General features: G+C 41.8%; 1 protein-coding gene across 4 annotated transcripts in view; it reads right to left on the minus strand.

Annotated features, from left to right (window-relative positions):
* Positions 1-26,849, minus strand: part of Ppp3cc (protein phosphatase 3 catalytic subunit gamma) — a 74,279-nt gene extending 47,430 nt beyond the window's left edge. For 2 of the 4 annotated variants that reach the window (XM_028758761.1, XM_028758764.1), the window contains exons 1-3: positions 26,102-26,254; positions 3,026-3,223; positions 2,341-2,465 (exon numbers count right to left, since the gene is read on the minus strand). In XM_028758761.1, coding sequence (XP_028614594.1) covers positions 2,341-2,465; positions 3,026-3,223; positions 26,102-26,150 — 372 coding nt within the window. In that variant the 5' untranslated portion in view covers positions 26,151-26,254. Of the gene's footprint in view, positions 1-2,340; positions 2,466-3,025; positions 3,224-12,867; positions 12,965-26,101; positions 26,255-26,827 lie in introns of those variants that run through there. The other 2 variants (XM_028758762.1, XM_028758763.1) reach the window with 2 other exon arrangements.
* Positions 26,850-27,243: the final 394 nt, after the last annotated feature.

Below are 27,243 nucleotides of genomic sequence, written 5' to 3' on the forward strand. Positions count from 1 at the left end.
CTGGGGCTAGGGATAAGCTCAGTTGGTGGAGTATCTCCCTAGCTTATGCAAAATCCTGGGTTCCATTTTCAGCACTATGTAAGCATCAAGGAATCATGAACACAGGAACATAGGAGGAAGTTTAAGGTCATCCTCAGCTAGACAGCAACCCTGAGGCCAGTCTAAATCAAATGAAATACTGCTTAGACAAAAACAAAAACAGGGAGGAGCTGGGAGGAGAGGAGGAGGGAGAAACTGTGGTCAGGATTTAAAGAGCTAATAATAGGGCTTGAGAGATGGCTCAGCAGTTAAGAGCACTGGCTGCTCTTCCAGAGGTCCTGAGTTCAATTCCCAGCAATCATATGGTGGCTCACAACCATCTGTAATGAGATCTGATGCCCTCTTCTGGTGTGTCTCAAGACAGCAATAGTGTACTCAGATAAGTAAATACATAAATTCTTTTTAAAAAGAAAGAATAACAATAATACAAAGAAGGGAAGGAAGACAGAAGAGGAGGAGAAGGAGGAAGAGAAGGAAGAAGAAGACCACAAAACAACAAAAATATATTTAAGTAAAACAATGAATAGATAATTGAAAACATTCTTTATTCTTACCTTCTGCCTTTTAAACATCCACCCATTAGCACTATCTACTGATGTGCACAAGCCCTGATGTTAATTCCTGGCTCTGTGATAGCAAAGGTTTCAGTGACAGAGTCTATAGAGGCATGACTTCCACTCATCCCAGTACCTGCCTAGAGGCTATCCATGAGTAGCAGGACAAGGCACAGCAGTGAAATGGACTGACTTGTTGTCTTATCTATAGCACTACCCCTTGTCCTTCTCAATCTGACACTAAATGAATTTGAGTAGCAACAGATAAAACTCAACTTTTCCGACTTAGAATGTCTACCCTCCTGACACACACACGTTTGTGCAGAGCCAGGAATTACTATCAAAGCTTGTGCATGCTGGGCAAGCACTCTGGCACTGAGTTACATCCCTAGCTCCCTACACTGCTATTTCACTGAAGAGGAAAATATTTTGTTGTTCATTCTTTCTGGGTCTTCAGAACTGTCTCTTCTTTAAAAACTGAGTAAAACAGTTGAGTTACATTTAAAAACAATGGAAGGAAAAGGAGGGCAATGAGGAGGGAAAGGAGGAGGAGAAAGAGGGGGAGAAGGAGGAGAAGAAGGAGGAGGAAGAAGAAGAGGAGAAAATGAAGAAGAAGAAGAAGAAGGAGAAGGAGAAGGAGAAGGAGAAGGAGGAGGAGGAGAAGGAGAAGGAGAAGCAGGAAGAAGAAGAAAAAGAAAAAGAAGAAGAAAAAAAAAGGAAGAAGGAGGAGGAGGAGGAAGAGGAGATTGTCTACCCAGAGCAAGCTAATACAGTAAAATTCTTACACTATGAAGAGCACGCAGCCTAAAGGCACTAAAACACTACAGAATTTGTCATCTCCTGCTCTTTCTAGGGCATATTACACACTTAATTATGAAGACTTCTTTAAACAGGATCTTTTATTTGTGAAGCACATTGTAAACACAGATGTGTTATAATCACACGGTACTCAAGCCTTTGTATTGGGTCCTAAAATCATTTTATGTTTACACACAAAAGCACATACTTGTGTTTAATCCTACTCATGTTCCCATCATTTAATTCTTAAAACATATAAAGGTAAACTGTCAGATTTTATTGGCTTCACTTCACCTTTTGCCTTCCAGTGAACATTAATGCCAGTCATGTGCAATGGGATCAGAATCCCTCCTGCAAGGAGCTTAGCAGTGCCTACTTCTCACAGGAAGTTAGCCCAAGAGTTGCCTGCAGAGTTATGGTTAAGGTAGTTAACTTAGACACTTTAGAATGAAAAGCTATTGGCTGGAGAGATGGCCCAGCAGTTAAGAGCACTGACTGTTTTTCCAGATGTCCTGAGTTCAATTCCCAGCAACCACATGGTGGCTCACAACCATTTGTAGCAAAATCTGATGCCCTCTTCTTGTGTGTCTGAAGACAGCTACAGTGTACTCGCATAAATAAAATAATAAATAAATCTTAAAAAAAAAGAATGAAAAGCTATGTATGTCCCTTCTATAAAGCCTAGACAGCATCTTTAAAGAGAAAAACTTAGCAAATATCTATTTTCAAAACTAGCTTAATATCCATCTATCTGATGGGTTTTCTACAGGTTAAAAGGATAGATTTTTTTTTTAAAAAAATAAAACATTTCTCTATTTGTTGAATGTCAAAAGTGATAAAGTGGATAAATTCTACCAGCATTCATATTTTAATCTGTTCTATGAAGGAATGGAGAGCAGATCTTTTACAAGATGGTACAATAGGGACAGTACAGCCAGGTTAATTTTACCTCTATACTGAAATAGCCTCTGTCCACATAGTCACCCAGGAAGAGGTAGCGAGTATTAGTAGGTGATCCCCCAACTTCAAACAACTTCATCAGGTCAAAGAATTGTCCGTGAACATCACCACATACTAGGCAAGAAAGATAAGAGGAGAAAATTAAGAATTAGAAAGAAAAAGGCATTAGAGCAACAGGGACCAAGTTTAACTTTTAATTTAAGCACTCTGGCTTCTGACTGGTCTTCTGTATATTTAGTTTCTCAATCAGAACTCAATACCCCTATTAGAAATATTAAGCAGTTAATAGCATGCTTCCTTTTTAAAAAGATTTATTTTTAATTTTGTGTGTATGTGTACATCTGCCTGGGGAGAGGGGTGTGTACATGAGTGCAGGTGTTCATAGAGGCCAGAGGTGTGGGATTTTCCCTACAGCTGGGAGTTACAGTGGTGTGAACCACATAATATGGACACTTGGAACCAAGCTCTGGTCCTCTGCAAGAGCAGTATGTGCTCTCAGCCACCAAGTTCTGGACCCTAATGTTGTTTTTTAAAGAACAAAAGTCTTTCTTACCAATCCCTACATTGCTTCAAAATTCCTAGAAATATTTATCACATTCATCTTACTTGGCTTTTGGTAATCATTTCTCAAAATTAGCACAAACCTAAGGGCTGCCATGCAAATGCATTCATACCTGTGATTGGAGCCTCCACCTCTATCATAGTCTTCTCTTGCTTCAGGATGGCAGCCCCGTCGTTGATTATCTTTAAGGCTACCTCCTCTTCCACCCGGCCTTCTTTTACCAAATGGTTTTTCAAAACATCCATTTTAGGTTTCCCATTCTCAAATACTTCCTTCAAAGTTAGCCGTCGGGTTGGAGGAAAGGGGACAGCTAGGAAGAGAAAACATAATTTCAAATATTTAAATGTACCAGTGACGATCACAGTCATACTTTTTAAAATAAATTAAGTCTAATAAGCAATCATAACTTCAAAGTATTAGAATGTGAAAAATTCTAAGAAACTGTGTATCAGAATTGACAATTCTAATTTTAAAATGGTCACAGTTCAAGTCATGTGGTTAAGTCTGTACATTTATCACACACACACACACACACACTGGATGAATGAATGAATGAATGAATGAATGAATGAATGCAAAAGATACATATGTTTTAGTGAAACAAATGACTGAAGAAGTAGCTCAGTTGGTAGAGTGCTTCCCTTAAATGGACGAAGCCCTGGGTTCAATCCCCCATCTCACATAAAACAGGCTTGGTGGCTCCCACTTCTAATCCCATCACCGGAATGTAGAGGCAGTTGGAACAGACATTCAAGGTCATCCTCAGACACAAAGATAGTTGAAAACCAAACTGGGCAACATAGGATCCTGAAGCCATTTAATATCCACTTTCAATGCTTGACCTATCATAACTTTCAACTATCAGGCAAAAGCTTTGAAATGAATTAATTTAGCAGGCTGCTAGATTCCACCAACCCCAAAGCTAAGAATCTCATTCATATAACATCTAAGACTTATTAACTTCATTGTAAACTGCTAACTCGATATCTTGATTTATGATTCTCCTGCAACTATAAAAAGTCCATATAACCTCTTCCTTGCTGAAATGTGTTATTCAGTGTATAGAGGTTCATCTTGTCAATCTGAAGACTTTAAAAACATCCAAAAGACAGACCCTTCAGTATGTCTGTGAAGGTGCTTTACTGAGGGGATAAAACCTATTCTCAGAGCCAGTGGGCATGCTCCAATAGGAAACCCAGAATAAAGGGGTCCAAGGGAAAGGTGGTATGTACCTGCGGCCTCCCCTCATGCCTTCTCAAGCAGGTGCATCTTTTGCTACTTCTGCCTTCAGAGTATAGCTTCTTCTGCTTCCCAGCACTGCCTCTTCCAGGGAGCTCCAGGCCTTCAGTGCCAGATTGGTACTGCTTAAAGCATGTAGCTTCATGGACTGAGCAGCTAGTGGGTTCTCAGACTCCCCACCATACAGATGACCACCACTGGATCCTGTTACATAAGTCTACCTAACAGATCTTCTTTATAATAGAAAAAATACACATTTTATTGGTTTGGTTCTTCTATAAAACCCTACCTATATGAAAATTGGTACTGAGAAGTGGGGCTGTTACTGTGACCACATCTCTACTGTATGAGATTAGCATCATTAAAGAAGAATCTTCTGGCTGTACTGGGCCAACAGGAAATGGACTCAATAGCCCCAGTTTATTAAAGTAGAAAATCTTTTGAAAGAAGGGGCTGAAGTTAAGAATGCAGCTGAAGGAGTTCCCTACTCAAAAAATGGCCACCTAGAGAAAGGGTTTCCCAGTTCAGCCACAAAAGGGCACAGAGGTTACGATAGCTGCAGGATCGACCCAAGCTTTATCTTGAGCTGCCAACAGGACTGTCCATGTGGTGATGGTTTTACAGTTAAGCAAAGTTCAAGAGTGAGGGGATTGTGGGGGCTGGCAGCCAGGGTCAGACAGCTCCTAGCACCAGCATATGTCTCTCTGTCTCTCTGTCTCTGTCTCTGTCTCTCTCTCTCTCTCCTTCCTAAGTGGACACCGTGGGACCAGCAGCCTCGCACTTCCGCCCCAGCAGTTAGAGCTGCTCTTGCTGCTTCGTCTTTCCCTAACATGATACACTACAGCTTCAACCTGGGAGCCAAAACGAACCATCCCTTCTTGAGTTGCTATCTGTCAAATATCAGGTCACAGCAAAGATCTTATCCCTGGACCATGGTCACTCATATTTCCTTTGAAGTGAGAGAGTGAGAAACTGTGTTTTAACATAAGAAAATGATGATGATGGTGGTGACGATGGTGATGATGTAAAGGGTCTATATTTAAATAGAAGGCTGAAATGCAAGATTTTTGTAGGAGTTTAGGACAAAATCCCTGACCTGAAGGCTCACAAGAGACTAGGTTTGGCCACCTATCTCAAATGTCAATTGAAAAGACAGATCAAGGCTGCACTAGGAAGAACAGAAATGCCTGATGACCTAAGATCTGCTTTCGGGTTTCTGAAAGGAATGAGGAGAAGGGAAGGTGGGTGTTACACAGCTGGCGTGTCTGCCTGACTGATAATAACACAGGCAACCTAGATCAGGATGGTTAGGTTGACCACTGTCTTGGTCAATCCTGCAAAGTTCTGCTGGCTACATGAGATGCTTGAGGAGAGCAACAGACTTCTCATCGAGAGACTACTTTTGTGTCAGGGAGTTGCCGCCTTAGTTTTCTTCATGGGATAACCACTACTATTTGGCAGGGTAGTATCATCACAGTGTGATCTGCCTACAAAATTCTGGAATTTAAAAAAAAGTATCTTGGGTTACTGTGTCTTCATTCTTGTATTTTACAGAGAGGTTAGGCAAATTTAAGGCTAACAAATTTTATATTAGCACTTTTTAGACAGACACTCCTTAAGTAATTAATGTCTATGTGCACAGCTGAGCAGGAATCAGACCCAAAGTTTAACATAACAAAAGAGACATACAAAATAAAGTCACAGATGCCAACATTTTATTCAGGTTTTGGTGCTTCTTAGCAAAACCATCTTTTAAGTCCCTATAAGATCATAAAAGCAGTTAAGATTCATGAAGCTTAGTATGATCCAAGAGGGCTGGTAGAGAGCACTGTGAGGCCTGGGGGCTGAGTTTCAATATTTAAATTTTTTAAAAAAAAATCCAGAGACAGAGATGGAGAAAATAAGAAATCCAGAGATTAGACAAAAGGCAGCAGGGAGGGGCTGTAAGATTTAATGATGCATGCTCAGGACAATCTGGACAGTTCTTCCAGTTGTTCAAAACCAAACTGGTGCCGGGCGGTGGTGGCGCTCGCCTTTAATCCCAGCACTTGGGAGGCAGAGGCAGGCGGATTTCTGAGTTTAAGAGTTTGAGGCTAGCCTGGTCTACAGAGTGAGTTCCAGGACAGCCAGGGCTACACAGAGAAACCCTGTCTAGAAAAAACCAAAAAAAACCCCAAACTGGTCGAAAGAGGAAGGTTTTAAGAAATCTGAAGCCGCCTGGCAGTGGTGGCACACGCCTTTAATCCCAGCACTTGGGAGGCAGAGGCAGGTGGATTTCTGAGTTTGAGTGCAGTCAGGTGTACAGAGTGAGTTCCAGGACAGCCAGGGCTACACAGAGAAACCCTGTCTCGAAAAACAAAACAAACAAACAAAGCAAAAACACAAAACAAAAAAACAAAAAAAAAAAAAGAAAGAAAAGAAAGGAAAGAAAATAAAAGAAATCTGAAGCCATGGTTTTAATAATTAGGTGCTTTCCCTCACAAAGGAGCTGAAGCACTGTACTGATAAACTTACATAGTTACCGTTATGTATCAGGTCACCTTGAACCTTACTTTGTTTTTACTTGCTGTCTGTTTTGGATTTTGGCATTGCTGGGGATCTATCTAAAGCCTTGCTCCTTCTAGGAAGCCTCTGTTAATGAGCTATATTCCCCAGGCCTACAATTTTTTGTCATTGTTGTTCTTAATCATCTTTATTTACACGTGTATACACTGTGACCATTTTGACATTGATTATAACAGAAGTGACTGTTTTCTTTTGAAGACAGATCTTTTCTTTATGGAAAATGTGTATCAATTTATTTAAACATTTTCTTACTATTAAGTACATTATTTAAATTTTTTACTTACTGTTACAAGTTATATTGGTATCAACATCCTTGGTTTGCTATTGCTTTTGAGACAGAATCTCTATGTAGCCTAGGCCAGCCCTGAACTCTAGACAATCCTGTTTTAGCTTCCCAAGAGCTGAGGCTGTGGGCATGACACTCTCCACTAAACTTCTTGTGTACTTCTTTCCCACAATCTTTGACTTGTTACCCTGAACATAGTGACTTAGAACAGCTGTGGGCATGACACTCTCCACTAAACTTCTTGTGTACTTCTTTCCCACAATCTTTGACTTGTTACCCTGAACATAGTGACTTAGAACAATAATCATGTATTACGTCTGGTAGACTCGTAGACTATGAGCTCAGAGGAGACACAGCAGGACTGCCTCTCTCTCTCAGCCAGACATCAGGCTGCCCGGGGCTCAAGTCATCTGAGTGCTGCGGCCCACTCACTCATCCAGTATCCTGGCAGCTGAGGCTCAGATCAGGTTGTTGATGAGAATACCTGCATGTGGCCTTTCATGTGACTGAGTTCCAAGAACAAGCATCCGGAAAGAGCAAGGAAGCTGTGAGCTTCATGCCATAGCCTCATATGTCACACCACATCACTTCCAGCTCAGACCATTTGAGCATTCTCAAGCCTTCACAGGTTCAGGGGGAAGTGAAGTAGCTTCCACCCGTAGGCAGGAGTGGCACAGTCTGTAAAAGCTGGAGGCCTCGCTGGCACTATGGCCAGCTACTGGAAGTAAAAAGGCCAGGGCTGGGGTTCAGTGGTAGAGTCTGAGTGAGGCCCCAAGTTCAATCCCCAGTACTGCCCACTCCTACCTGAAAAAGGAAAGAAAACTAATACAGGCCCTTGGCTAATCCTTCAAGTCAAAATGTTCTTTTTACAGCTTTTCAATAATTACAAATACTTACTCTTTGGTTTTGTTTTGGTTGATCAATTGGTGGTGTCTGTTTGTTTTTTGAATAGGGCCTCCTGATATTATAGCCCTGGATGGTCTAAACTCAGTATACAGACCAGGCTAGCTTCAACCTTGCATTGGTTTTCTTCTCTGCCTCTACAATGCAGAGATTGCAGACATGTCCAGCTTACAAACACACTGTCAGAAGTGGTGGTGCCAGAGACAACGATAGTCCATAAGCACGCTGAGCACTAAGTGTGGCTCCACAGGAGATGTGCCCCTAACCCATAAATACGCAAGAAACTAACACTGGCTGTCTTTGAAGATTAAAAGAGGGGCTGGAAAGATGGCTCAGTGGTTAAGAGCATTGGCTCCTTCCTTTAGGGGACTGGGGTTCAATTCCCAAAACCCACATGACACCTCACAACTGTCTGTAACTCTAGCTCCAGCGGATCCATTGCACCAGACACGCATGTGGTGCATTGTGTATTGTGCATTCAGGCAAAATACTCATATACATAAAATAAATAAATCTTTAAGGGCTGGAGAGATGGCTCAAAGGTTAAGACCACGGGCTGTTCTTCAGAGGACATGGGTTCAATTCCCAGCACCCCCATAGCAGCTCAAAACTGTCTATAACTTCAGTTCCAGGGGATCTGACACCCACATACATGCAGGCAAAACACCAAAGCACATAAAACATAAATCATCAATTTTTTTTTCAAAAAATTAAAAGAGAAACCACAACTTGTCTGCACGATTGATTCATAAAACAGATAAAGTGAGCACAACCACCTACAATGTGCATCACAGATTATCACAACCCAAGGTAAAGCCTTCAGCTCCATGTCTAAGACAAGACTCTCTAACACAGTATGTCAAAGGCGACTGCAGGCACTAGAGTCAACCTAACACTAGAGCTTTGCAATGGCTGACAACTCTCTGGTTCACACATTCGCTAGTGCCTGCCCAGATGGCAAATGTCTACTTACAATCTGACACCTGTTACTACTCTAGCAGCAGGTACATCATGAGGGCCTGCCCCTCACTGTCTCCCCTTCACCTGATGATTGCTTGCCCCTAACTGCCCCCCCCCACCTGATGAGTGCCTGCCCATAACTGCTTCTTCCTTCTCAGAGAATACCCAGTTTCCTCTGGATCTCTCTGCTTGTGAAATAAATCTAATCTTTCTTTTTTTTTAAGAGGGAAAAACAACAGAGTTAGGAATAAAAGCTATTTTGTTCTCTTTCCTATGGTTTAAGATTCTAGACCGTCAACAGGCTCCCACCCCTTCCTTTATTGTTAGCACTACAAAGACCTTTACCCTTGACCGGCACCAAATACTAGAATTATTACTCAGATACTTGTAAACAATGTAAATCAAATTTTAAAAACTTGTGGACTGGTGCTATGGCTCAGCAGGTAAAGGTGCTTCATGAACACACTTGGTGACCTGAGCTCTATCTCAGGAACACACCTGAAGGTGGAAAAAGAGCCCTGCCTCCACACAGTTGTCCTCTGACCTCCACATGAATGCTCCCACACCCATGCGTGCATACATAAGTCATGCACACATGCACACACGCATGTATGTCCCACACATCATGCTCCCACATGTGCCTAAGCACACATGTGCACGCACACACACACACACACACATCATGCACACACAAATGCGCATGTCCTCACACATCATGAGCACACATACATAATATTTTTCCCTAAACAAAACAAGCAGATGAACAAATAAAAAGGAAGATCCAAACTGATTATGACATATACAGAACATTATTTCAAAGTAAATATAAATTCTTATCTGAGTTTCTGTCTGGGATACATAATGTGTCATCTCTAGAACCCTCAATGTCACTCTGCTGCCTCTGTCAACCAGACAGAACAAATCATCATCCAGGAAATGGGCCAGTGCTTGAGGTCAAAATATTTATCACAAACAGCTTGACAGGCATTTACAACCATTAAGCAAGGGTACAGATCTCATTGGCTTACTTCCCTTAAGTGGTAAATACCTTGATTTAACTAAAGAATGATCAGAGGTGGAGACAGAGAAAGAAATCAGAAGCCACACACTACTTGAAATGCTCAGGAATGTACTAAGACCTGCAAAGCAGAGAAGCGGAAGCAAAGCAAACGCTGCAGTGCAGTCCAGGTCACCTGTGCTCAGGCACGGTTTTCTGAGTGCCCCTAGACACAAACTCATCTGCAACTTCAAGGGAGCCTGTGCAGACTAACAGCAAAACTACTCAAATCAGAGTTTAACTACCCTTGACCAGACTACTAACTTTACTTTAGCTCCTTTATGCCTTGTGCAGACTTTCTGACTCCTTTCAACATATTCACAGCTTTCAGGGGATGACAATACTTTTCATAATAAGCTAAGTAAATAAAGTTTATTTTTCACTATACTGTGTTCCTGGTGTTCTTCAGTGGTAGGTTTTACATTTTAAGGAAGCATTTGATGAAAGGGATAAGAATTCTGGCTAAATGCCTTTTAAAAAATATATAATTTAGTTATTACTAAGTCAAAATTAAATTACTTTAGACTCATGTTTTATTCCATTGTAAGCTTCTCAATAAACAGTAATACTACTAATATTCAATCCAGTTGAAATTTACCTATGAATCAGAGTATTGACAGATGTCAGAAGATAGGAAAAATCATAATTTCCGTAAGACTAGAAAATTATAATGCAGTTCCGGGTAGTAATGAGCTTGAAGTGTTTAACTTACTGAAGCACACCACAGGGCTGGCGAGTTATTCAGTGCCTTTCAAGCACAAGGTCTTCAGTTCAGTTCTTAGAACCCACATTAAAAAGGTTGGAACACATGATCCCAGTGCTGTCCCGAGGCAGACAGATGGGTTCCAGAGCATACCACCCCATTTGCATAGCTTGCTTGGTGAGCTCAAGGCTATTGAAAGATTCTGTTTCAAAAATAAAACTAAAGCTCTATGTGGTGGCACACACCTTTAATCCCCGCACAGGATAGCTAGGATTACATAAAGAGATGCAGCCTCAAAATAACAACAACAACAACAACAGTGTGTGTGTAGACATGTATCAACACTAAGAGGTTTTAACTACTGAACCATCTCTCTAGCCCCTTAAGATTTCTTAAAAGTCACAGATATTATATATTGGGCTGGGGATACAGCTCGGTGGTAGGACTCTTGCTGGGCATGTTCCAGGCTATGCTTTTGATCCCACCACCACACAAAGCACGCACATAGAGAATGTAAAACTATTTTTTAAAATTAAGGAGCATAAAAAAATACACAAATCTCTTAGAAGCCTACCAACTAACATGACCACTGTTAACACAATAAAATATGCATAATTACCTTTGTTACTGAAATATATTTTTTTACAGTTAATAATACTATAGACAATTTTAATTTAGTAGCAAACTACTCAAATTTTCTTTTGCAAATAAATATTCATAACTATAATTTCCAGAGCCAGCATCACCTAGGTAGTCTGCTGCTGTGAAATATTAAAAAGCTCCCTTCTGATTTGCTTTGCTAATAAAGAAATAATGTATCAACAAGCTGTAAGCTTGTATTTATTGGCCAGTTTACTCTGCTCACTTATGATCAGTGAGGACTTCGGTATCTTTTGCCTACTTTTCATGCATATAGCTAATTTACAGTTCTTTAAATATAGAGGACTAAAAATAAACTCACATATTAAAGCTAGTTGGAACCCCATCATACACATTACAAGTGTTCACCCTAAACATACCCTTTAAAAGAAGGCATTTCAACCTAGACACTATTTCAAAGTACACCTTATCTTTCTAAAGCAAACTAGTAATCTCTCTTACCGAGGGGCCATTAGTCCTTTTGTTTCAGGTTTTCAGTTACATTTCTCAGTAGCCTATCAATTCCATAATCTCATTTTAACCAAAGTAAGTCATCTGCATGAAATCTGCATTAACTTTATAGTACAGCCTCCATAACCACATTTTAAGATGAATTTATTGATATTTAAGCTATCTGATACCCACTATTGTGTTAACCTAAGTTTTACACACACACACACACACACACACACACACACATACACACACACACACACACCACAGTCAATATATGAGGCATCCCCATCACCCCAAATCTCTCCAAGTCAGGAATGGTGGTGTACACTGTAACTCTGGCACTAGGATGAGGCAGAGGCAGACTGCATGAGAAAGTTTGAGGCCAGCCTGGACTAAACAGCAAGTCTGTCTCCAAGTCTAACCCTGTCTTAAAAAATAAATGAACAGATAGGGCTGGAGAGACGATTCAGTAGTTAAGAACACTTTCAGAAGACCAGAGTTTGGTTCCCAGTACCCGAATAGGGAGCTTCACAATTGCTCTGAGGGATCCAGCGCCCTCTTCTGGCAACCTTGGGTGTGTGCATGTGTGCATGACCCACCAGCCTTCACTTCCTCAGCACTGGGAGAACAGGCAGTAGCCATCACACCTGGCTTTTTGCTGGAGTGCTAGGATCAATCTCTGGTCCTCACGCTTGCATAGCAAGCACTTTGCCCACCGAGCCACCTCCCAGCTCTCTACTTCCTAATACATAAATTAGAGCATTCTTCTGTGGGCTGGAATAAAAATAACCAGAGAGATCAATCAGTAAGGTTTAAGTAGGCAATAACTATGTAGACAGAACAGATGCAAGATGCAGTTAAAAAGAAACAGGATTTGACACAGTTTTAGATAAACATCTGAGAATTCTATTTCTTAAAAGCAGTTTATACACAATAAAGTAAGAGGGAGGTGGTTAGACATCATAAACCTGACTCACATCCAACTCTTAGGGACTAAAAAAAAGAAAAGCCCAGGATTTCAACTAGTATTAAGTTATTTTTGACATACTTCACACCTGAGTTGCACTAAAATATTGTAAGAAACTTGAAGGTCTAGTCTGAAAGAGAGCCAAGAGCCAAGATAGAATAATAAATCATGGCACTTACCTTTCTGGTGTCAACTGCAGTTATATGCAACAGGCCACAAGCTCACTGACCACTTCTCTGAAGCGACAGGGCATTTTATTCTTCTGTCACTTACTTCCAGACTCAGACTGCTGACCTCCTTAATTTTATTTAAAAGCAACAAACTTAATCAGGCATGATAGGAGTGGAAGGATTGGCTCAACCACCTCAGCTACATAGGTAGAGGCTACCCTGGGCTACATGAGAGTCTATCTCAAAACAAACCAACAAAACTGCAACAAACACTGAGGAAATGCACTAGCCACAACTACCATCACCTTCCTCCTTACTACTGAGAGCTAAGAACCACTGGTTTGTAAGGTCACACACTCTCTTTATGAAGCTTAGACAGTACAGTCTCATCTCCTATACCAGGCAGGAGATTAACAGCTCAAGTCTAGTCTTCAGTATCATCTTTTTAAAGGCTGGGAGATTACACATTACTAACATAAACACTAAATACCTAAAAAATCTACAATGAGCTGGAAAGGTTTTCAAGCTAGAAAGACATTTAGAAAAATTCTAAAATGCCAAAGGAAAAATACTAAGGAAATAATTATATTATAGTTAAGTAATTAAATATTTATCTACTACTGTCTATCTCACTGTGTGATGGCAAGCAGCATATATAGGATTAACACAGGGGTCTCTTTACACTCTAGTTAAGTAAGATAAAATAATTCACATAAACAAGATAGAAAAGACCATGTACAACAGCACATGCCTGTAATCTCAGCACTCAGGAAGCAGAGGCAGGAGGCAGAGGCTAGAGGATCACCTCAAGTTTGAAGTCAACCTGGCATAGGGAGCAAGTACAAAGCCAACTATCTACCCTTAAGAGTCTATCTGAAAACAAAGCAAAATGGCAGCAACGAAAGATATAAAGACAGATGTGAAATATACACGTGTAGAAAACTACAGGCAGTGCTCAGACAGACTGACTTAAACACGCAGGATCACAAGGAGAGGAGACAACTAATGATGGCTACAGAACCCGAGCTTTAGGGAGCACCAAATTCATTTATTATAGTAAAAGAAAATCTACTTAGCTATCCCTTAACTCTTGCACGAAAAGTAGAAATAGATATACTTACTAAAGGGGAGAAAAGAAAAATTCCAGACACACACACACAACATTTATTTTACATGTGTGAGGTATATATGTGTACTACAGGTGTCCTTGATGCCCACAAAGGTCATAAAAAGGAGTTGGATCCCCTGAAGCTGGAGTTGTGAATGGCTGTGAACTACTACCATGCCAGTGATGAGAATCAAACCTGGGTCCTCTGTAAGAGCAGCCATCTTAACCAGTAAGCCATCTTTCCAGCCCTTAAATAGATATTTAAAATAAACTACTTAAAAAAAAACAATTTGACATAATGTGGTTGAGTGGCCCAATATGGGTGCTGGGAATCAAACCTGGGTCTTCTGGAAAAGCAGTCAGTGTTCTTAACCACTGAGCCATCTCTCCAGTCCCATCTCAATGAAGACGAAAACAACAAAACAATCCTACAATGCTATAGATATATATCTTAATATATCTTCTACTACTCTTCCTTCCTCCCCACAGGTTAGATGGAACCTTAAGGTAGTGTACCCTTCCTATGTTTATATAACTTTGTTACTAATGTGAATGTTAAGTTCTACACCAATATATTTTTTACATAAGTGGTACTATACTGTATATCCTTTTGCAATTTTTAGGCTAACCAGGGCTTTCAAGACTTCTCTAGAATGAGGCCAAGGCACCCTTGTTTTCCGTCATGGTTTCTCCTAACTCCACAGGAAACCAAACTCTTAACCACCTGTCAGTTTCTGTTATATTACTTTACAGTACCTCCAACTCAGAAGCAAAAGCTTAACCAAACCAGATTTACACATGATTAAAACTAGAACTAAAACTATAAAGATGAATTTTTGGTGGAGAAAGTTATATGTGTTGCTGTAAAGGAGAAATATTGTAAGAAATTTTATGTTGGTGGTACTGTTGAATAGCATTTCATTATCTTACATATGTAAATGCTAGGCAAACCCTTTACCACTGAGCTGGGTGGATATTTATCCCAGCCCACTGATAAATATCTTCACTGTGGTGGTCTGTATGTAGGCAAGATCACATAAGTAAGCAAGGCACACACACACACACACACACACACACACACACAAACAAATAGCAGGGTATCATAAAAATAGCCACCACTGGATTTATGCCAATGTCACCCTGCTGTTTAACATATAGGACTGTGGTGGTATTTAAGGTTGAATTGATACTGTGGCAAAGAGGGGCTTAGAGGGGGTGGGGGGACTTTATACATTTTCTTGTAACATCTCTGTTTAATTATCAAAATGAAAATTAAATTTAAAACTAAGTCTTAAATTAAATCATGCTGAATGAAATTCCACAACCTTTTTGCCATCAAATTCAAGCTGGTGTGTTGCTATACTTAAACACTCAGCACCTAAACAGTGTAAGTAGTTTAAGCAAAATAAAAATAAAATCTAAGTAGACCTGCATAAATAATAAAAGGCGCCGGGCGGTCGTGGTGCACACCTTTAATCCCAGCACTTGGGAGGCAGAGGCAGGTGGATTTCTGAGTTCGAGGCCAGCCTGGTCTACCGAGTGAGTTCCAGGACAGCCAGGGCTACACAGAGAAACCCTGTCTCGAAAAAAACCAAAATAATAATAATAATAGGCTACACTGGTGATGATCACTTTAATCCTAAGGTATAAAGATAAAACTGAAAAGTTACTGGCCTATAGACAACTATTTTTAGATTACTGTATGCTCTTACCCTCATGGGACAGGAGGATTTATTTAAATAGCTCTCTCTGTTCACCACAAACAACTCTGCTTCCTTTCTGTTTTAAGGCAGCAAACCGGCCCTACATTTGCATGCTTGTTTCCTAATTTACTCACCTGTCTTTTCAATAGTGAACTATTCACAAAGCAGAGGTTAAACACTAAAGATTACATGTTCTTTGTACAGTCTTTCATAACTTACTGGAACAAGAAAGTTTACTTCGGTGATCTGAAGGGAGCTCTTGGAAACCATTCCCTCTACTCTGACGCTCACAGAATTCACTGTCAAAGTATAGCTAAGAAGTAGCCCATGTATAGCCAATCAATCAGTGACAACCAACAGAAACTATTTTTTTTCTAGAAGGCATAAGAGTATTTTATGAACTTTAGACAGGAAGATAATGCATTTGAGGCCAGCCTGAGCAACCTAATGAGAGTCCACCCCAAGAAGAAATAAAAATAAAAAGTAGGGGCTAGAGAGATGGCTTGGTGGTTAAGAATGCATACTGCTCTTACAGAGGCCCCAAGTTCCATTCCCAGCACCCCTGAGTGGCTTACAGACATCTACAATTGCAGCTCCAGGGGACACATTCCTCTCTCTGGACTTCACCTAAACAATAAAACAAATCTTTAAAAAGGAAAGTCCCATTTGAGTGTTACAAAATATTAGACAGATGTAGTTATTTAGATAGGGTGTTTATCTAAGAACTGCGATTGCTGGGAGTGGCCTCCCATCTTTGTGATTGCATGTCCATATATACCTCTGGCACTTGAGGCAGAGGTAAGAGAAGGCAAGAGGATATCAACTTCAAGATCAGCCTGAGATACATAGTAAGATCTTGTCTCTAAAAGCCAAAGACAAGAGTTGACAAGATGGCTCAGCAGGCTAAGGTCCTAGCTGCCAAGTTTGATGATCTGAGTTCCGCCCTAGTAATCCACAAAGTAGGAAAGAACCAATTCCTGCAAGTTGTCCTCTGACCTCCAAAAGCATGGCCTGGCCTGTGACCACTCCTACTACCACCACTAACAAATAAACACGTAAATGTAACACTGCTAATCTATTTTAGTCACCCTGATACGCAACAATCATCAAAAGATCCCTCCTTTCCATCACAAACTGCATTAAATTCCACATGGAGGTCAGACCTCGCAGTAGTTGTCCTTCACTTATTATTTTGTACTCAAGATTGATCCACGTTGTCAGAAATGACAGGATTTCCACCTTTAAAGATGAATGCACACTGTGTATATGTTTGTGTGTAAATGTTATGGTTATGGATACTTAGGCTGATTCTATAACTTGTTTTGTGAATAATCCTGCATTGAACACAAGAGTACAAACATCCTTTCATCAGAATAACTTGGTTTCTCTGCAGATATATCCAGCAGGGAAATTCTGGATCATGTGCTAGTACTATTTACTTTTTTGAGGAATCTCCAGACTACAGAAACAATAGCGTCTACAGTGATACCATGTTTTGCATAGCAGTGTAGGATAGTCAAAATAACCAACTTGGGGATTGGAGGACAGCTTACAGGGTGTGGGAGCAAATCTTTTACACCAGATGTGGTCTAAATTGGGGATTGGAGCCTCAGTTTGATCCCTAAAATTCATGCAAAACTTGTGTGTATGACTGGTAATCCAAGCACTAGGGAAGCTCTCTAGCGCTCAATGGCCAAGCCAGTCTGGCCTATTTGGTAAGTGGCATGCCAAAGAGAGACTTTTTTTTTCCAAAAAGGTTGATAGTAGTTCTTTCTCAAAATACCTGAGATTGTACTCTGGCCTCCACATACATGTAAACCACAGCTATATACACCCCATAAACACGTGCACCTGCACACACAACAACAACAGTAACAACAACACAATAACAATAATAATAATAATAATAATAATAATAATAATAATAATTTTAATAGCCTTGTACAGCTAAATATACCTTATGCCAACATCCATTAAAACTACTGCCTGTTACTTTTAAACATCTAAAGAACCCAGCCATCCATTAAACCCACAAACTTTCATTTCTTTTGCTTCTGTTCATGAAGTTTAAATAAAAGATTATCGATTTACAGGGTGTGGGAGCAAATCTTTTACACCAGATGTGGTCTAGTTTAGTCATCCACTTTCTCATGGGTATTAGTCACAGGCAGCTCCATGGTTCTAATGTTCTGTTACATTTTGAGGAGGCTATTAATTACTATGCTGTGTGAGTAAATTCTAAGCAGTATTTAAAAACCTGTTCAACATAGCAAGAGCCTATCAATATTTGTTTATAGACAGATTTCCAAAATTCTATGTATACTACAAAAGAAAATTTCACCATTTGTTTAAAGCTTTACAAAGCTAAGGAGACTAAGGTTGGAAAACACAATAGACTTCTAACTCTTTATTTCATGGGCCAGTTTGCAAAGAAAAGGTTTCCTGTAAAGTTTCATCAAGATTTACAATGAACACACACCTTCGGTTAGGGCCCCAAATATGCTAAGCAAGCTGTACAGTGAAGTACACACATCAGCGAACAATTAACTTACTGCATCTGTGCTAACATTTTCTGAGGTCCTACAAGGGCAACTGTGCCATGTATTTCACATACATTATTCCTCATAAATGCCTAGGACAGTACTAGCTCGTATTTTCAATCTACAGCAAGAAGAATTAGCTAACGAAAGTCAAGGAGGTTACAGTGAGCAGAGCATATGCTCTTTCCTATACTATTATCCACAACACAACTTGTCTTACAATTGCACCCAGTCATGAGCTAGACACCACATTATTCAGCTTTAAGGATACACAATTACTGCCCTTGAAAAGAACAGTTTATTGTGGAATATTTGGGGGGATAAGGAGAGTGGTGCTGAAGAATGGGCCCAGGGTTTTATGAATACTAGGCAAGCACTCTACAGTTGAACTATGTATACTACTTCCAGCAGGAAAACACTCCCAGATGTCTTTAAAACTGGGTCTGAGAGAAAGCTCAGTGGTTATGAGCACTTGTTGCTACTGCAGAGGGCCTGGGTTCAATTCCCAGCACCCATAGAGTGGCTCAAAAATCTGTGACTCCATTTCAAGGGAGCTAACACCCTCATCTGGCCACACATGGTACACACACATACATGCAGACAAACGCTCATATACATAAAAAAAGAAATACACTTTTTAAATTTGTAAGGCAGTAAAATTGTTAGTAGGAGTTCACAGGAAATAATAGCAGCGATGGCGGCAGCAGCAGTAAAAGCAGCATTGAATACATATACAGAACCTACTATGTGCCTGCCACTGCACTTTAGACAGTCTACTAGTCTTTCCTATTACCGTGTATAAGTTAGCCTTCATAATCCCTCTTCTAGACAAGCAAACTGTCTAACTGGGTTGTCCATGGTCATGCAGCTACCTACTAAAAGGAGGAGTACGAATCCAGGTAAATCTGACTTTGAATCCCATGATGTAAAATCATTATTCTTTACAGCCATCTAATAGAGGGGAAAAAAAATAACAGAAATCCTTTCAGTTCAATCCTGAAAGATAAATGGATGAGACACAGTGTAGACAAATTTTTCACAGATAGAAAACACCCAGAGGCCTACAGGCAGTGGTTAGGTAGGTTGGAGATAGTGATATTCGATGCTGAAGAGGAAGTGGAGAGAGAAGTTAGACAGGGTTAGCTTGCAGGGACATACTTCACCAACAGAGAACCTATTCTCAAGGCAGGAAGTACTCATGAAAGATTCTGAGTATGGGAAGAGTCCTTTACATTATTCACAGACCCTGGCGGCAGCACAGTGAATGGACAGTTGGAGCAAAAGGCCACTCGATGGATAAGGAAGATGTGAGAAGGATGAAGCAGGTTACTCAGAGATCAGAAGTCCAGCTCACCTCATCTGGTGGGACTGGCTCCCCAGTAAAAAGAAGAGCTAAAACAACTGTTTCAGCAGTTCACTTGTGCAGGTCACTTGAGCCAATTACTAAAAGGCTAAGTGGTAGGCAGGACAGGAAGTAAGCTTACAGAATCCTTTCTCCTCTCCTCATCAATAGTTTTAGTATCTGTCCCTCAACCTTCCCCCTCACTTCAGTCTCTCTAATAAAATAAAAAAATTAGCACTGCTCATCATTTATTTATGTGCTATTTTAATATTTTTATTATTACAGATTAGGTTGGTAAGTCTTTTTAAATACATCAAAATAATCTTGCAATCCTCTCTTTAAATATTTTGTTATGTATATGATCCTCTTTAAATTTTTTTGTTTTTTAAATTTTATGTTATGCATAAGATTGTTTTGCCTGTGTGAATGTATGTAGACCACATGCATGCCTGATACCCACAGAGATCAGAAGTGGATACCCTGGAACTGGAGTTACAGGTTGTGAGCCACCATGTGGATGCTGGGAACCAAACCTGGATCGTTGTGAGAGCAATGAGTGCTCTTTTTTTTTTTTTTTTTAATTGGATGATTTATTTACATTTCCTATGTTGTCCCCTTACCCCATCCCCCACCACCCCCTCGGAACCCCCAATCCCCTCGCCCCTCCTCCTTCTTCTCTGTGGATGTAACCTCTATCTACACCCCCCTACTCCCACCTCCCCACCCTCAAAATTCCCACCCCCTGGGGCATCCAGCCTTTATGAGGTCAAGGTTCTCTTCTTCCACCTATGCCCAGCAGGGCCCTCCACTTTTACATATTCAGCTGAAGCCCTGGATCCCCCCCTAAGTGCTCCCAGGCTGGTGGTTTAGACCCTGGGAGCTGTGGTTGGTTGGTATTGTTGCTCTCCTCATGGTGCCACAAACCCTTTCAGCTCCTTCAGTCTTCACTCTAACTCCTCTATTGAGAACCCCATGATCAGTTCAATGGCTAGTTGTGAGCATCTGCCTCTGAATATGTCTGACTCTTGAAGGCCTCTGAGGAGATATCCATATCAGGCTCTTATCAGCATGCACTTCCTGTCTTCCACATCAGCATCTACCTTTGGTGATTGCACATGGGATAGATACTCAGGTGGAGTGGTCTTGAGACGGCCCCTCCTTCAGTTTCTGTCCCTCACTTTGTCTCCATATTTGCTCCCTTGAGTATTTTGTTGCTCCTTCTAAGAAGGACCGAATCACCCTCACTTGGTCTTCCTTCTTTATGGGCTTCATGTGGCCTGTGAGTTGCATCTTGGGCATTTCAAGGTTCTAGGCTAATATCCAATAATCAGTGAGTGAATACCATGTGTGTTCTTTTGTGATTGGCTTACCTCACTCAGGATGAGTGCTCTTAAGTGCTGAGCCACCTCTCACTTAAGAGAGAAAGTGAAGTGAAGGGCAAAGTGAAGGGCAGGGTGTAATCAGTTAACAGTCCTCACACCCTGCCTTCACTTTGCCTCTGTCTATGGCACGTCTGATTTACCTGCCTTCTCTTTCCTCTTGGGTTGTGTGTTTCTCCATGCATTTAAACTTGAAAACTGTCCTATGCTGTAATCGGCTGTACCATGAAGGTAGTAATGGGACGGTGAGACATGCTTTCACTTCTGTTAGTCACCTGGCAGTTAAGTAGCAGCAGCACTTCAAAATGTCCACAAGTGGAACAATTAGCTGAGAATTCTTGTACAGATGTACACCTAAAAATGCATTTTTTTCCAAAAATGCCACCCTAATGGAAAAGTGTTCTATTCCTACTCCCAAGTATGGCCTAAGAAAGGGCTTTAATTACTCGCCACTTTGAGTCCTTAGCACTTCCCTCTTGACTCATCTGGTAACTTGGAGACTTTACAGTGAGATGTGATCATAAGTTATTAGACCTGGGACATAGCTGAGTGTCACAGTGTTTGCCCAGCATGCACAGAACTCGCAGTTCCATCCCCAGAACTGAAAACAAACAGGTGATACATTGCTTTGTAGAAAGCTGTGCCATCAAATGTCTAATATAAAGCTTTGGTCACAACCAGTAACACAGATGAAAAAGAACAGCTTATGCACTCTCAAAAAAAAAAAAAAAAAAAAAAACCCAGTGTTTAGTAGATGTCCTTTCAGCAGTCTGAGTTCTATTCAGATGTGAATCTCAATAGCAACAACTTCAAGGGTCTTACGGTTGCAGTTTATTGACTACAACTGCAAACTAAGCACACACCAAATTCTGCTGGTAAGCACAAGTATATACCATAGTCTTACTCACACTGAAAATTCATACATGAAGATGTTGCTCAGGATTAGTATTGTGCTGCCCCCACTGAAAACTTAAGGTGCCAGCGTAGGAGCAAACAGACTTTTACACTGTGCCCGTGCCCTCTGCATCCTTCATGGGAGCCCTTATGCTACAACCTTTATGCTAAAATATGAAAGATCTATCTAATGAAAGCTTTAATATGTGTGATTTGCTTTCTTTTTAATTCAAAGTTCCCAGGAGAAGTATTAAAAGCAGCTGTTTCGGACATGAAGAGTTTTATTTTTCTTCTTTCTGGCTTCCAAGTTTCATGGTTCACAGGGTTCAGACTACACTTAAAAGAAAAAAAAAAACCTTAAAAACATCTCATGACATAAAAGAGGAAGACACCAATAGAAACAAAAATCCCCTAACAAGAAAAGAAACTTGAAAATTTGGGGGAGGGGGGTCAAATGAAAAGAATTTTATAACTCAGCTTTTTGAGTTCCTAGTTCTCTGCTCCAGATACCCACAGCAAGACCCCAGTTCAGAGCCTCTGCTCTAGAGTTTCATAGACACATGACTTTCAAAGCAAGAAACTAATGGACACAGGGCACACCACAGAGAGCACTTAACAACACTTAATGAACTAGAGAAATCCTAAGAGGTTTTAATCATAAACTACACTGCAGAAGAAATCAGCCACCAGACAAACAGTGGACAGAAGTCCACCCTTCATCCTTGAGGATAGGATTTAACTTCTGTACTTCAAAACAGGTGTTTCTTGACTAGGACGAGGGTTGTTTTGTGTTCGTTTGTTTAATCTCATTATAATTTCATTGCATCCTACCCTTGGCATTTTTTAGCTGCTAATGAGTTCTCTACTAGCCACTTATGTAGCTGGAGATCTAGTATGCAGTTGGTATGGTGGTGCACGCCTGTAATCACAGCACTTAGGAGGACTGCAACAGTTTGGAGCCTAGCCAGGGCTACAGAGCAAGACCATGGGGTAGGGGATTGATTATAAAACTGCTTTCATGTTTCTTAATATTATCTTAAGTTTCCACAATTGTTAGGTCATTTATATGACCTAGATGAGAAAGTTATTGCAGATGAGATTATTAATCAGAAACAAGTGTCAATAAAAAGGCAAAGTAATAAGTGTGGTATGGAATGTCTTAGATTAAAGCCCTGGGAGGCCTGATCTACACAGTGAGTTCCAGGCTATCCATGTCTACATGAGACAATGAGATCCTGTCACAAACAAACAAGCAAACAAACAAACAATATTATAATGATAAGCTGGGCTGGAGAGAGAGCTCTTCTCTTATAGGCCAAGGCTCACAACCAAAGAAGAAAAACCAAACAATGAAACCCATTATTTTAGGTACTAATCAAAAAACAGCAATAACAACAAAACCAATAACATACACATGAAAGGCAACTCCCCAAAGAAGGCCCAGAAGCAGGAGTACAGCAGGTTGTCTACCTCCCATTAGTTGCAGAAAGCTGCATTCAAAGGACATTTAAAATGCAATCCTACCCACCCACCCACCCACTCTTCTCCAAGATTTGCTCACACAAAACAATTAGGCAGACACTAAAGTGAACAGGAAATAACAAGACCAAAAATAACAGGTGTGGCATCACCTCTGAAGCTTTGGAGCTATGAATAAACGCAGATAACAGTCCAGACAAAGGAGCATCAGGTCAAGGCTTGGAGCCCAATACAATAGGCCTTTCCTGCTCAGTCATATCTGGCATGCTTTTCTTTTGTTTCTTTTTTAAAAACAGGATGGTAAGCAGCCCAGACTAGCCTTGATCTCAGTTTGGGCTGAAAAGAACCTGAACTCCAGATCCTCTTGCCTCTACCTCTCCAGTGCTGAGATTACGGGCATTTCCCACTGTGCTTGGCCTCATACCTCATTTTGTTAAGAGACTTAAACTATTTCAAATTCTGGAAAACCCAAGAAAAATGTAACACAGAATCCAACATTGCTGAAGTCAAGTGCTTATGCTAAAGTTTTTATATGTGAGATGAATCCACACATTATAAGTATCTGAAATCTTTATTAATTTAATTTAGGCTTGGGGCTGGGGAGATGGTAAGCAGCACTTGCTTCCCTTGTAGAGGCCTCAGGCCCTGTTCCCAGCACCCACATGACAGCTTTCAACAGCCTGTAACTCCAGTACCTGAGGATCCAACATCCTCCTTTGCCCTCTAAGAGCTACAGGCATGTACCTAGTGCACACATGTACATGCAGGTGCACACATGTACATGCAGGCACAATACTCGTATACATAAAATAAATAAATCTTATTTAAAAAGAAAAAAAGGTGAGGTGTGGTGGCATGCGCCTCTAATGCAAGCACTCAGGAGGCAGAGGTAGCAGGATCTCTGTGATTTTGAGGCAGCCTGGTCTACATGGTGAGCTCCAGGACACCCAGGACTACATAAAGACCCTGTCTCCAAAAACAAACAAACAAAAAGTCTTACAATGGGTGTGTACCACAGCAGACTCCGAAGTGGGAAATAACCATGAAGTCTGCCTGGATGGATAACAGAATGAAACTCTCTGCTCAGTCACTCACACACAGAGACACTTGGGCCTTTCGAACACAGCATGGATTAGTATGCAGTTCAGCTAAAGAACAAGTTTGTATCCCACCATACAGACCATAAAGATGGTTTTTATTCAGCTATAAGCATACCAGTACTTCAAGCGCCTTTCATTTCACTTCCGTTTAAAGTGTAAGACACGGTCATTTTACAATGTCCTTTATGCATCACGGTGAAAATAGCTGGTACAAAAGGAGATTAGACTCTGAGATTCTTGCCGGTCGGAGGGTGCCACTTAAGCCTTGCTCAGACCTCATTTATCCAGGCTTAACACGGGATTCAGGTTTAACTGGTTCCCTTGCCTACTTCAGCTGAGAAATAGGCATATTTTGACAGAGAAAAATACTGGAAAGAAAAAGAGGGACGAAACACTACAATGGTAGAGTGGCAAGAAGTCATTTTAACGTAGGAGGAACCCACCAACACCCTTATGCAGTTGACTTGCACTGGCCATACTGACAGTACAGTTCAGAAGTTAATGTACACGATGACCTTGCTTCGCCACGGAAGGTTGTAGGAAGTGATTTCTGTGTATTAAGAGGCTCAGATCCTCCTTATGGCTTGGATGCTATGGAGACTCACATGAAAACAGTCAAGACACATTAGCTGTTAAAGGACTAAATCCATTCTATGAACAATTGACTTAAATCCCTTATGATTCCAAATTCTGAGGAAATAAGCTTCAAAAGTACCGTCTGTACATTTGCCAAGGCAGACAACTAACATTTATGACACTAATAGTGTCCTTCTCTCTGTGGGCACTCAATAGGCTACCCCCTTTAAAAAAATTATCATTACTAATCTTAGATTCCTTTCTCCTCATATCAAAATGAAATGGAGGAAAGAACTTTAGTAGTTTTCTCTCACTACGATGAAAACCACCTCACCCAGAAACAACTGGTCTAAGCATAGCACTTTCTTAGAAAACGTGCTTTCAAACCAATTATTAATATGAAGAGAGGAAGGGGTTTTATAAGTCAGACAATAGAAGCGTATGAATCAGTGGTTATGTTTGACAGGTCCTTTTGGGTAAAGGGCAGAAACTACATCATAACCTCAGAAGATTTAGAAACAAACACTTTTATGTTTCCTTAGAATAACAATGAAAATCCAGCTATAATGAGACATCTTGGAGATTACTATTCACCAAGTCCCTATAGCCAAAGGGAAACACATGTCAAGAAAACTGTAAGCGCCTTTAAGCATCATTAAGAAGACTGTGCTACTATCACCTTGTTTCTTTTAAGAAAAGCAATGACTTGTGATATGTAGAGAAAGTGAGCCAAAGGTGCACAGTATACCCACCACACCCTTCAAAAATATATTTTTTAAAGGGTTTGATAAGGAGCTGTCAAAAGAGCAGCTGAGTCTCTGCATGACTTGGGTGAGTCAAGGGAACTCCCTGCTCACACAACCCCAGACGGTGTCCCCAGACAGGAGACGAGGAAAAGGGAATGAGGAGAAACCGCCTAGATGCTTCGGGAGTGGATGGCGGGCGCGGTCGCTCTACCCACCTCCCGCTAGGTACCCGTCCAGCAGTCACCGGGGACGCCGCCGGACGGCCGCCCGGTCCTCCCCGCGCCCTGCAGCGCCTCCCGCCGCTGCCTCCATCCCCTCTCCTCGAGTCCCCGAGCCGTCACCCGGCGAGGGCCGTTCCCCGCGGCGCGCTCGGCACCTTTGATGACGCGCTCGGTCGTGGAGAACTGAGGGCGCCTCAGGGACATGGTCTCCTCCCGGCTCCGGCGGCCCGCTAGACGCGAGCCGCCGCCTTCCTCCCAGGCGGGCTGCGCTCGGAGAGCCGGCAGCCACCGTGCCGGGCCCCGGAATACGGGGCGTCCTCGGACGGCAGCGGCCGCAGCGCCGCTCCCTCCCTGCGGCGGCGCCCGCGGCTCGGCGGGGACGACCGCGTCGAGAGCTACAGCGACCGCGGCTGAGGGAGACAACTAGAGAGACCGCGGCTGCGCGCGGCCGAAGTCCCGCGTGCGCGCCTCCGCGCTCACAACTTCCCGGCGGCCCCGCGGGCCGCCGCCGCGCTCTGCGCACGCGCGGCTCTCCGTTCTCAGCTCTGGAGTTACTGCTGCCCATCGTCCGCCTCGCGTGGGACAGATGCTCTGGACGCCCCAGCCCGACCTGTAGCTTCTCAAACCACGGAGGCAGCTGCGACCTTGAGACCAGGCAGGCGTCCTGATTCTCGGTGTCACCGAGTCTGTGTCCCTCTCATCAGAGAGAGCCCCTGTCTTCTCTCGAACGCTTTCCTCCTTACCACTGGGGTCTCCCACCCACTTTATCTACATAAGAAATTATCCATTCTACCCTACTTCTCAGATTACCCTCTCCCATTTACCAACCCCCAAATTTTGAAACCCCTGTCAGCTTCATGTTTGTTGCATGCAGCTTGTACCTAGCATCCTAAGGACCTTCGCGCCTATCCTACTCCAGTCCAGCACTTGGGAGTGTGGGATCCTTTCTCTGAGAAGCGGTGTCTCCCTTTCTATTTACAAGAGAAAGCAGTCTCTCTCACTGGCTTCTGGGACGCCAGCCCAGACCTCCTTGAGGACTTTTAACAACCTTCCCTTATGTGTCACCTGACTATTTAGACGAATCTATTCCACTGTGGTTCAGTGACACTGCACCTGGCTCCCTATCGTGTGTGTGTGTGTGTGTGTGTGTGTGGTAGGTGTGTGTGCTGGTGAACTCGCCCAGAGCACATGTGGAGGCCAGAGGTCGAGATAGGGTGTCATCTCACCCTCTATTGCTCTTATCTTTAATTTAATAGACAGGGTCCCATTAAACTTGAAGCTGACATGCCAGCTAGAC

This window comes from Grammomys surdaster, unplaced genomic scaffold (genome assembly GCF_004785775.1).
Source record: "Grammomys surdaster isolate TR1022 unplaced genomic scaffold, NIH_TR_1.0 126219, whole genome shotgun sequence".
NCBI lineage: Eukaryota > Metazoa > Chordata > Mammalia > Rodentia > Muridae > Grammomys > Grammomys surdaster.